A 12,341-nucleotide genomic window follows, 5' to 3' on the forward strand; every position below is an offset into this window, starting at 1 on the left:
TGAAAATTTCCCTGAAACATTTTGATGAAAACACAACAATTTGTGTGTATGTTTTGTCTCAATTTTCCATGGAAAAAAGAACATTTTCCAACTAGTTTTAATGGTACAGCCAGACAGGACCACTATGATCATTTGGTCTAGTCCAACCCCCTGTATAACACAGGTGTTGGTACTTATATGCCAGATCTTTGGTTTTGTTAATTCTACTAGACCCTTAGCTTCAATGAATCCTGTAGCAAGGAGTTTCAAAGGCTAATTATACCTGGTATGAAAAAGTATTTCCTATGGATGAATGGAGAAATACAACCAGAATAGCAGTTTTTTTAAGCAAGGGAGCAATATTTTATTTAACTCTTTGCCTTTTACCTGTCTCTAAAGAAGTTATAAAATATAAACACAGGTGTGATTTTAAATATATATATAATATAAGTACACAGGGAGATTCCAACTGCAAGTGTGTAGACTGTCCCTGATTTTCAATGTTATTCTAAGAAATGAAATTATCAAGTTAAAAAATAACCAATAGATTTTTTCCAATCTACATTTTTCTTTAAAGGCGAATAAATAAATGGATTTGGAAAGCATTATTAAGTACAATTAAAAGGATTATGTGATGAGTGTGATCATATTAAAATTGTAATATCTAGTTCTGATGCAGTGCATTCTATCGGTAGATCTCCAAGCTACAGCCTGTTAAAAAAACACAACAAAAAACGTTTATTTTCCCAATAAAAATGGCTTTTAGACCAGAATGAACATTTGAACGGAGAATTTTCATTTAGTTTTCTAGTGGTGGGGTTTTTTTGTTTGTTTATTTTTTCATAGATTCCGTGGCTAGCAGGGACCATTGTGATCATCTAGTCTGACCCTTAAAATACAGGCCTGAGGACTTCCTCAAGATAATTCCCGGAGCAGATCTTTTAGAAAAACATCCCAGCTTGATTTAAAGAGTGTCAAGTGATGGAGCATCCACCACGACCCTTGGGTAAATTGTTCCAATGATTAATTACTGTCGCTGTTAAAAATGTGCCTTATTTCCAGTCTGAATTTCTCTACTTCATCTTCCAGCCACTGGATCCCATTATACCTCTCTCTGCTAGATTAAATATTTGTCCCTCATGTAGATACTTATAGATTGTAATCAAATCACCCCTTAACCTTCTCTTTAAATAATTGGTTGAGTTTGTTTTGTTTGTTTGTTTTTGTCAAAAAAAAAAAAACAACCCAAATCCTGAACATTTTTTAGCAAATATTGTCAGTTTGGGGTTCAAATGTTTGTTTTTTATTTTTTTGAAACCCAAATATTTTTATCTAAAACATTTTTCAAATTAGCTTGTTTCAGGATGAAAAAAAATCCAGAAAAATTTGGCAGAGATTACAAAAGAAAAAACATTTTCATTTTTTCCAAAATGAACAGTGAAAAAGAAATGGCACTTTTAAGACCAACGCAATACCCAGCATTTTACAAAAGTGGTAAGGTGTCACTAGCCCCATCTGTCCTGCGCTAATGCTGCCACGCAGTCACCAAACCAAAGTGTCTGTGGTAAAAAGAAATGCCTCGTGTTTGTATTCTTTGTACCCTGGAGAGAGCAGAGTGGAGTAAATGGGATGTATGTTGTGAGCAGCTCCGTTGGGGTCTCTATTCTCAACCTTTGCAATCAGGCACCATTAGCTACGTATCCCATGCCAGTTCTGAAGGCTCCCTCAGAGGCGGATGCAGCTCTGGTCTAGCCCACTCCACAGTTCCACCCACACCTGCAGGCAGGTAAGTTTGGGGAATTAATGGTGAAGGCTAGAGACTTGGGTTCAGTTCCTGCCTCTCCTGCTCCGCGTGTGACCTTGAACAAGTATTTCTGCCCTCAGATCCCTAGCTGTGAAATGGGGCACATCAGGCCGCCTTAGAACTGGGAAAAGCTGGTTTTGACTCAATCTTTTTTTGGTGGAAAAATGGAGATTTGGATTGTGCAAAATTTTCTGTGAACTCGTGTTGAATTTGTGGAATGATCTCAGTTCGGGAAAATAACCCCCGCCCCCCACAAATGAAGCTACCACGACTTGCTAAACATGAGGCTTCTGTTGTTGGCCTTGGGCTGACAGTGTGCAGTAGTGTTGGGGCTCACGGCCAGGCCTTGGCCTCTGAGACCACCTTGCCCAAGTCCGGGGAGGTCGTAGTGGGCCTCTGGAGTGGATTTATTCTCCAGCTCGGGATCTGCAAAGCCATAGTCAGCGTGGGAGGTGACGGGGCTGCTGGCGCAGGTCTTGTGGAGCGCTGAGATTGGGCTCTGCGGCTGCTCCAGGTCCCGCTGCTTGGCTTGCCGCTTCATCTTGTAGCGGTGGTTCTGGAACCAGATCTTCACCTGGTTGGGGGTCAGGTGGGTGACCTTGGCCAGATGCTCCCGCTCAGGAGCAGTCAGGTATTTCTGGAGCTCAAACCTCTTCTCCAGCTCGTAAACCTGAGCCTGAGAGAACAGTACCCTCCTCTTCCGCCTGGACGTGTTCTGGAGGAAGAGGGTAGATTTGGCCACCTCCCCGATATATCCCAGGCAACCAGTGCTGGGCATGTTAAATCCAGACGGTCCCATGTACCTAGAGACTGGGAAAGGAACGAGAAAGTTGGGGTCACTTTGGCGCCGAGCCTGTCAATGGGCCCCTGCTCCCAGGCAGATCCCCAGTGAAATCGACGTCCTCCCTGTAGAATTAGGTTGGACTGGATGGGGCAATGTGTGTCATCAAGTCTGCTCTCTTGGGTTCCAGCCGTGCGGATCCGGAGCTAGGATTGGGCCCTTGGTTTTAAATGTTCATGTAAAAACAGCTGGTGGCAACATCACTTTCGAATATTAATCAGAATTATTTAGCATAATAATTAACTGCTCCCAGTAGCTACGGAGCAAGGACAATGAGAAACATCCCGCCATTGGTTTCAATCAGGGCTTAATTTGTGCCGAGCCCCAGCACCTCTAAGCTCGGCAGTTCATCGCGCCGGCACCTCTGTGCTTGGTGCATCAATTACAAAAGTAAAAAAATTGCTTGAGCCCCGGCACCTCTTTCATTAGAAATTAAGCACTGATTTCAATGGAGGTTTCTACTTAAAAATCCACCGACCAAGCAGTACTTGGCAATTGCATAGGGTAACGCTTTTTAGCCCAAGATCTCAGAGCACTTTACAAAGGTGGCTCAGTGCCATTAGCCCCATTTTACAGAGGGGGAAACCGAGGCAAGGAGCGGCAAGTAGGGGATAAGTAGCATTAACTCATGAAGTGAAACTAGCTGACATGGTTACTTTCAATCTTGAGATTTTTAAAGTCGAAAAGAACTGCTGGTATCACTAGTCTAAACAGTCTGAATTTTTTAAAAAAAAAGCTTTGATGGTAACATTTAAAATATTAGGGTTTTAAGTTTTTATTTTGTAATAATTATTTTAAATCTGTGGAGTAGAAAGGATTTTAGAGCACTCAGAAAAACCGGCTGTTGAACAGCAAAGCTAGTTTAAACCTTAAACTATAGAAGGGTCACTGCAACAATTTTGGTATCATTAGGGTTTTATTTTAAAGCAAAACATGTGCCCGCCATGCAAATAGATTCAATGTTACGCTGGCGTATATAACTGTGAGAGAGGTGCCTGGAAACGTAATTATAGGGTTGCATTTGGGGGAAGTAAGGAAATACACAAGCAAACATGCTGAGTTATTATTTGACACAGTTTGTTCTCTTGGAGATTACAATGGATTCATGATAGATTCCCAGGTCAGAAGAGGCTACTGCAATCATCCAGTCTGACTTCCTGTTTTACACGGGCCAGAGATAAATAATAAATAATTCCCCCAAATAATTCCTGTTTGAACGGAGCGTATCTTAGAGAGAAACAGGCTTTTATGCTCTCCATCCAGTTTCCTCGGCCCATCACCAGAAGGAATGCTCTGAACTGCCTGGCAATTATTTCCCGGTAGCCAATTCGATTCCCTTTTTGAATGTTCCAGATCTGACTAGGAGATCTTAAGTACCGGTTTTAAATATAGAGCCATGATGGGTTTCTATTGGGAGGGAGGGAATGAGTAACTGATTGTTCTTAGGTAAACAGCAATAGGTATTAGCTATTAGGTAAACTCTGAGTTGCTTTGCCAGTGTCAAGGAGATTGGGGGCAGATTCCCAGCCCCATTGCACCACTGATTGTGATTTACACCAATTGAGGATCTGACAGTCACCCTTGTTGGTTTCATGGATGTAAAATAGGACTTTGTTCTGTTGATCTCTTTGAAGTTTTCTCCAGAGTCACACGGCTATGAAGGAGATCGGAATCTGACCCAAATATTAATTTCTCAGCCTGAATCAGCAAGAGACAGACGCAAACACATACATCAAAATATCTCACCAGTGCCCTAGGAAATCTGCACCACTCAGCTACGGAATAACTTGGTCACTTTCCTGTTTAGAACAGCAGCTAGATTATAAACCACAGGGGATAAATTAACCTTGATACGTGCCTTTTAAGCAACAGGATTTTAAAAGCATGAGAATCCAAACTGTGCATCAGCTGATCTTAAATTGTGACTTCTTTTTTGAAGGGAACACATAATTCTATGGCATGTGTTATACAGGTCAGACTACATGATCACAAAGGTCCCTTCTGGCCTTAAAATCTATGAATTATATAAATCCTAGTGATACACTTAGCAGAGCAGCATGTGATCAGAATCAGTTTCCTGGGGATCAGATAAATGGGGAAATGTTGGGACAGGAAAAATTCAAAATATTCTAGCTGGGTGGAGTACAAGCTCTTAGCTGATGCCGCTTTCTTTATTTCTCAACATCAGTTTCCCTTAGAGTTTAATATGATCGCTGAATATCAATTTAATAATTTACAGGTTGTATTAATTGTGTTTTTATATTTGATTGCTACATATTCCTGGGGGTTTGCTTTATATGTATATGTTAACATGCCACTTTAATAATAATAATAATAATAATATAATAATGATGATTAATAATAAAACCTAGCTCTTGTATAGATTCCAAGGCCAGAATGAACCACTGTGATCTAGTCTGATCTCAGGCCAGAGAACTTCCCCAAAATGATTCCCAGAGCGGATCTTTTAGACAAACATCCCATCTTGATTTTAAAATTGTCAGTGACGGAGAATCTGCCACGACCCTTGGTCAGTTGTTCCAATGGTCAATTACTCTCCTCGTTAAAATTAATATAGCGCTTTTCATCAGTAGATTTCTGCTAATTAAAATGCTAATGTTTGAGCTAGTTTTCCTCTTGAAAGAGGACTTGTTAAAAGCTCTTGTCTTCAAATAACCAAGTGAGATCTTCAGTTGTATAATGTAATGTTAATGTGCATATATTAATTTCCATTAAAATTTTGCAGAAACTCGGTAACATAATTAAACGTTCCTATAAATTATACACAAAGCAGCGATCGAAGTGGATTAAATTGGAGAAATCTCACTTAACAGCTGATTGTTTGGAGTTTTCTTTTTAAAAAACTACTGGGATGAAGTCATTTGCAATCCAACCATTAGAGAAGGGTCTTTGGAATTTTAGATACAATCCTGCAAACTATCCAGTACCCAACATAACACCTACTGCTCAGTAAATCTATTAACGCCAATGTCCAGTCCTCCAACTGCTGTAAATCAAAGTCAAGGCAGCTGTGTTGATTTACGCTCGTGGAGGAGCTTAGCCAAGAAGCTTGATTCTCTGCTCATACTGGTGTAGAGCCTGAGGAACTCCATTTAAACCTTCGGTGTAAATGAGCAGCGTATTGGCTTCAGTGGGGCAACTCCTGTGAGTAGCTAGCCTGCCTGTCTAGGGCTGAAGTTTGTTTATTGGGGTAGTGGCACAACTGGGGTGTTCTTAAAAATTGGAGGGCCAAATCCTGACACCCCTACTCAGGGCAAAACTCCCATTGACCTGAAGGGGCATTTAGCTAAATTTAGTCAATCCGGGGTCTTTTCTTTCTTCATTCGTATTTTTCACATGCCGCTTGAGGATTTACAATTAGGTGTATTTAAGATATCGCTGTCTCTCTATCCATCCCCATACACTCCATCTGTCCTAACTCACACACACTATCTAATCTACCTATTCCCATATACTCTATCTATCTATCTAATCTGAATTATAAAATCAATGTGTGTTTTTCAGAGGCAGGTGAATCAAAAGTCCTATTTTTTTTTTTAAACCAGAGGCATTTACCTTGCCTTCTAGATCAAGCAAAATCAATACTACAATGGGGCTATTGATTTAAATTGCATGATATGGCCCCGTAACAAGGGTTCAGTGCGGATTAAGGCTAACAAATAAGACAGTTCTGAGCTCCAGAACCAAATTGTGTTCACCTCAACTCCGATGAGTGGCTCCATTGAAGCTAACTCTCTGGGGAAGGTTTCAGAGTAGCAGCCATGTTAGTCTGTATCCGCAAAAAGAACAGGAGTACTTGTGGCACCTTAGAGACTAACAAATTTATTATGCTCTGATAAATTTGTTAGTCTCTAAGGTGCCACAAGTACTCCTGTTCTTTTTTCTCTGGGGAAGGTGAGCTGATATTGATCTGGTATTTCTAATGGGCCACAGGCTGTAGCATCTATAATCTGTGTTTCTTTCACTTACTTGGTGGGTACGGTCCGTCCTGCGTCTGGCCGTACCAATCTCCATTGGTGACTCCATTGCGGTAATTGTCCTGGTGGTAGGCTGGTAGGTCAGCAGGGCCTGGGAACGTCCCAGCGCAGTAACCTCGCATGGAGCTTTGAGAAACGCAGTGAGTGACGGAGAAACCAGAAGAACCCAGCGCAGGCTGAAGACAAGGCTGGTGAGTGACCTGCATGAACTGCCCGAACCCTTCCATGCATGAGGTTTCCATGGCTAAAAAAACCTCTTCGGCTCCTCTGTGGAACTTGGCTTGGTAACTGTGTTAAACTGGCTGGTCCCCAGAGCTCATGTGAAACTTGCCTGTCCTGAGACCTCAGAGGTGACTTTTTCTTTCTTTTTTTTTTTTGCTTTGGTGACTGTCATAAACCCCAGACTTTTGCTGGAGGTTTCAGGGTAAACCCAGCTTCTCAGCTTTCATCTTATGCACACACCTTATCAGGGCTTATGGGCAGCAGACGCCACAAGGAGAGGAGGGAAAGGGAGGAGGAGCCTTCCTCTTCAGAGCCTCAAACAATAGGGGTGAATATGCCACAAGCCTAAGTTAATTGTAACTCTGATCCGTTTAAAACTATGTGCAAGGCAGTGGGTGGGGGAGTGCTGAAAAGCAAGGCTCAAGGCAAGAGGAATCAGAGAAATCCTCATTTAGGATCCTGGTGCCAGATCCTCAGCCAGTATAAATTGTCATAACTCCATGGAAGTGAAGTTAGTGGTGCTGAGGATACGGCTCATTGATTGCAATGGAGGGACCCCAGTTTGCACCAGCTGGGGATCTGGTCCCATTGGGGCGACTAGATGTCCTAATTTTTATAGGGACAATCCCAATATTCGAGGCTTTTTCTTTTACAGGCGCCTCTCAACCCCCACTCCCTGTCCCAATTTCTTCACACTTGCTATCTGGTCATGCTAAGCCCCATTGATTTAGGCCTGCTGGGGATCTGGCCCCATTGACAGAAAACGTGAGAAGGGAAAGATCATGTAATCAATGCACTCCCTCTTTGCTGAGAAGTGGGAGTATGGAGATCACTTGTTCAGCGCAGAGGCATTTGTCATTGCATTTGTCTCCTTGAAAATGCTGCACCTTCGGGCTGGTCTACGCTGAAAACTTGCGTCAGCCTAGCTATGTTGCTCAGGAGTGTGGAAAACCCAGGAGAGCCGGAGCTATGCCAGCCCAACTCCTGGGAGCCAGCGCAGTTCTTCTGTCGACCTAGCTACTGCCTCTCTGGGAGGTGGATTAACGCCCATCACTGGAGCGAGGGTCTACACCGAAGCGCTACAGCAGCGCAGCTGTAGTGGTTTAATTGTAGACAAGGCCTTAGATGGGTTTTGTGATTTTTTTCGGTGTAAGGTAAAAATAATTTTTAAAAAAGGGATTAAAGGTTGGCTGAGTTTCCACAGAAAGGGAAGACTTTAATTTTCCACAACTCAGGACTGAATCGGTCTTGTACACTCTGTGCATAAGAGAGCTTGTGGGTATGAATCTGTTCTGTGATGTGTGTGTGTGAGAAAGACAATGTGTGAATCTGTTTTGTAGTGCAATGGTAAAGTGTGAGTCTGTGTGTGTCTAAGTCTATTTTGTAGGGTATATGTACCTATGGAGAGTGTGTGCGTTTGTGTGTGAATTGTACCAGAAGCCTCATGCAAAATGTGGGTCAATTAATAACATGTGAAAATAGACACTCTTTGGAGAGTCACGGAGTAAATGATTGAAGTGAGAACACTTTTTCCCTGGATGTGGATGAAACACCCCGTGATTGTCCTTTGACATACACCATAAAAAGTAGCTGTGAACGATAACAAAAGACTGACCAGGTGATTCGTTTGGTAACATCATCCCTTGGGTTGCACCCCGCTCTGGGATGATGTCATTGCATGGGAAGACAATCCTAAATTCTTGTTTGATCTCATCAGAGTGGTCTTTAGGGGGCGCTCCCCCTCCCCGATGGGGTTTGTATTTTTAACAATATGCAAATGGCAGTATTAATTAGTAGTTATAGACCTTTCGTTTGCTAAAGAAGCCTGTGTTGGATGGGTGTTCAGGTTATCAGGGCTCAGATGATGCAACTGATCACAACTGTTTGGCCACTGTTGTTTGTTGCAATCTTACTAGGACAAAAACTCTGCTTGTGTATTTAGGCCCTGGCTCAGGACAGCACTTTAGCACTTGCTTTAAAGTCAAGCTTTTGCTTAATGGGGATGCTAATTGGATTCACACACTACTTTGTCACTAGATTTAGCAACTTTTTGGTTTGCCTAGCGAGAAAATAAGTGTCAAACAAAGTGACCAGTGACAAATCTAGCGACTTTCACTGCCAGAGTGACATTCAAAGAAAAGTCACCAATATGGATCGTCACAAAATCATTCACAAGCAGCTCAATAGTGTTAATAAAATCCATTCCATGCTCTTCTTACTTTCTTTTGCACACCAAGTCCATGTCATTACGTCTCATTGAGCATGTCCTTGGAAGGAAGAGCATTCCAGGGCTTCTCGGTCTGAGATCACTATAATCTGCTGGCAAGGAAAAGAAGTTTGTGGAGGCTAATTAAATACTTTGCTAAAACCAGGTGCACTTTGGAGAGAGCAGCACATGAACCACCTTGTTTTTAGCCAAATGTTCTTTCTTGCCCCTCCATGGTAGGTAGCGCAGCCTGTGATGCAGGGAAAGCCGGCTAATGAAGTGGGCAGGGTGGGGGAGGCAGGTTAGCCAGCGAGGAGAGCTGCATGGATGGAAGGTGGGGTGGGATGAGACAGGGCCATGTGCCCCAGTGGGGCAGGGGGCACCGTGCCTCCAGGGAGGAAGCCCTTACTACAGGATCAAAAGTGGAGCTAACTTTATTTTCGGCACCCCTTTACTCCTTCTCCTGGCTTGGCCTGGGGTTAGCTGCCCAGCTGTTTTCAGAAATCAAACCCTGGAAGAGGGGGAAAGGGATCCGGCTAGCAGATTTTTGTTTTTAAATCTACTTTCTTGGCTCCTTGCAGTGCCGAGCTCAGGTCAGCGATTGTCCTCTTCCCCAGGCTCTGGGCCCTCCCTTTCACTAACCTGTCGGCTCAAATCCAGGCCGGCAATCTTGATCATTGTAAGTATTTGTATGAGCTTTTGAGTTACCAGATATCTAGAAAGGTGGCGAATTGGATACGGGAATTGTTCTTTGCTTTCTGAGATTTCATGAGATTGGCTTAAAATCATGAGATTATTTTAAAAATAGTAATAAATATTGGGCTCTACTTCATCTTCTGCTTTCTCCCCTTTTTGCTCACAGGGTGGTCATGTTTCCAAACTTTTTTCTGCTACATTGAGAGCTAGAAACTTTTATTATTATTAGTCACGATCGCAGATTCTCCTGGCTCCAGAAGGTGGGGCTTTCCACAGAACACCAGCTATCCCGAGCCTCATGACCAAAGCGTAAGAGTTGGCAATGCTGATGTAGGATGGCGTAATTTACACCTCCCTACAACGGCAACTGCAAAATAAAAAGGGGACTTGACTGTTTCTTCTGGTTAATATTTGCCCAGCGCTTTGAGGATTCAGAAAGGGCCACGTGGCCATGGAGTGTTATATCAGGTTGAGTTTAAAAGGGGAGGAAATGAATTATTCTCCACAGTTCCACTAGGAGGGGGTAGAATCTCCGGGTTGTTTTATGGTCACCGTTCCAGGTCATTGCAGAAGATAAGGCTATTCCGTTCTGGGGCTTGCCATCCTCCTAATCGATTCAGCAACTCAGAGCATCCCATAGTGCAAACAGGGCCCTGTGAAAATTCCCACCGGAGCCGTACGTTCAAAGCTGTTCCGCAGCCAGCGGGCGGTTTGATCTCATGAGGCCGTGCATAAAGGCTGCTCTGATTTAGCATAGGACATGGCTGAGTCAGATTCCCCCAAGCCCCCTCTCCGCCTGGAGTTGGAAGCTAATCTTGTGACCCCAGGGGCTCGGACGCCACCCGTCTCCTGTTCTGTGCCTGCATGGTGGGTGATATTTGTGTGGCCTGCTCAAAGACTAATGAGGTGGCGTCCGTGGGCTTTGGGAATGTGAAACCCATCACCCTCCCCACCGACCCTGGTGCCGGGTCTGCAATGTCCCTCTCCAGGAGGAACCCTGCTTCGGATGTAGGACTGTAGCCCCAGCTTCTCTGCAGCATTGGGGCCATGGGGTTCCCTGTCCTCCTTGCTAAAGTCTTCCGTAGGGTGTGGGCTTGCTTGACTGGCTCCACCAGCCTTGTCCCCAAATCTTGCTTCGTGCTACTGCCCACCAGATTGCAGGCCCTGGCAACGGGGAGTTCTCTGTGGCAGAGAGGAATGGTGGCCTAATGGTTTGGGTGATCACCTCGGACTAGGGGTGAATCCCCTGCTCTGCCACAGCCTCCCTGTGTGACTGTGGGTAAGTTTCTTAGCCCAGATCCTCAAAAGTGTTTAAGTGCCTGACTCCCATGGGCTATATAAGTATCCTCTGACAGGAATGGTATTGGCGCTAGTGTCTGTTGAGCTGTATCTGCCCATGGAGTGTTTGTATACCACCCAAAAGCATGCTGGGAGCTCAGACTTGGTCCCTACCCTAGACAACCTACAATCAAATTGAAAATGCGACGCAGAGAGAAGGCTTGTCTTGTGGTTAAGGCACTGGGCTGGGACTCTGGTGATTGAGGTTCAATCAGAGACTCTGCCATGAACTTGGCATGCCTGAGTGGGGACTAATCTCAGTTGTTGGGTTTAGCAGGCAGGTGGTGTTGGTGGCCTGATACGCAGGAGGTCAGACCAGCTGATCTGGTGGTTCCTTCTGGCCTTGTGACAAAGGTGGCTTTATGCTACATTTCTATCTGCCTTGATCCTGCGGCCAATAATGTGGAGCAGCCCAAGGACTGTTCTCAAATCCACTGGCTTGTAATGGCCAGATAGGGCTCATCCTAGTCCCCTGGATACGCCGTCTCCCCCCGAACGAAGGTAGAAGGAGGGGGTGGGAGAGAGAGTTGTGCATTCTCTAGCCAGGTGAGGATTCCTTGGCCCTCAGTAGACAGGGGGGTTTGTGGGGTCAAGGCAGGACCGTCCAGCCAAATGCAGGACTGGGTGGAGGTATGTGTGTGCCCAGCTGTACCCAGGCCCTGGCCCGAGAATTCTGCTTTTGCACAAGTCTGACTTTGATAGCCTGTGGGGAAAGAGCAGGTGGTGTGGGGAATTCATTTACGAAACCTTGAGTTTAAGGATCTGTAAGTTCTGGAAAGCTTTTTCTCCCTTTCAAAGAAATGCCCTAGCCTCTGGATTGTATCGGCTCCTCTCTACAACGCTTTCGTTATGGGATTGGCCCTCTATCCATGCGTTCAGGGCAAAGTCCCAGCTCTGGGAGGGGAGAGGAGAAACTTCTCTCCTAAACTAATTGCGCGTTATTAAAATGATTCTTCTGGAAACACCAACGAATCTCTCCGCCTCCCCTCTGTTGATGACACATGTCAGCACCAAGGGACAAGGAGAGCCTGGGGCGAGACCACTGCCGCCAAGGAGAAAGGAGGAGCCTTACGTGTCATTGCCAGACCGCTGCAATCAATCTATACCCGTTCCCCACGAAACACAACCCTAGGGGTATCGAACCCAGTTTGGAGGGGGGGGGAGGCGGGAACCGTTAAGGGGGCTAGATTTACTGTGCGGAGGAACAAAGGGGCTGTAAACAGTCTCCTCCCCTCCTTTGCTTCCTGCCAATGGACT

The 12,341-nt window shown here is 44.6% G+C and overlaps 1 protein-coding gene across 1 annotated transcript; it reads right to left on the bottom strand.

Moving 5' to 3' along the window:
• Window positions 1-299: 299 nt before the first annotated feature.
• Window positions 300-7,241, bottom strand: LOC128826381 (thyroid transcription factor 1-like). The gene is made up of 2 exons (XM_054009635.1): window positions 6,615-7,241; window positions 300-2,593 (listed from the first exon to the last, which is right to left on the bottom strand). Exons 1-2 carry the CDS (start codon window positions 6,862-6,864, stop codon window positions 2,046-2,048), a joined length of 798 nt encoding a protein of 265 aa, XP_053865610.1. The 5' UTR covers window positions 6,865-7,241; the 3' UTR covers window positions 300-2,045.
• Window positions 7,242-12,341: the final 5,100 nt, after the last annotated feature.

The sequence above is a fragment of the Malaclemys terrapin genome, chromosome 20 (assembly GCF_027887155.1).
Source record: "Malaclemys terrapin pileata isolate rMalTer1 chromosome 20, rMalTer1.hap1, whole genome shotgun sequence".
In the NCBI taxonomy this organism is placed as follows: Eukaryota; Metazoa; Chordata; order Testudines; family Emydidae; genus Malaclemys; species Malaclemys terrapin.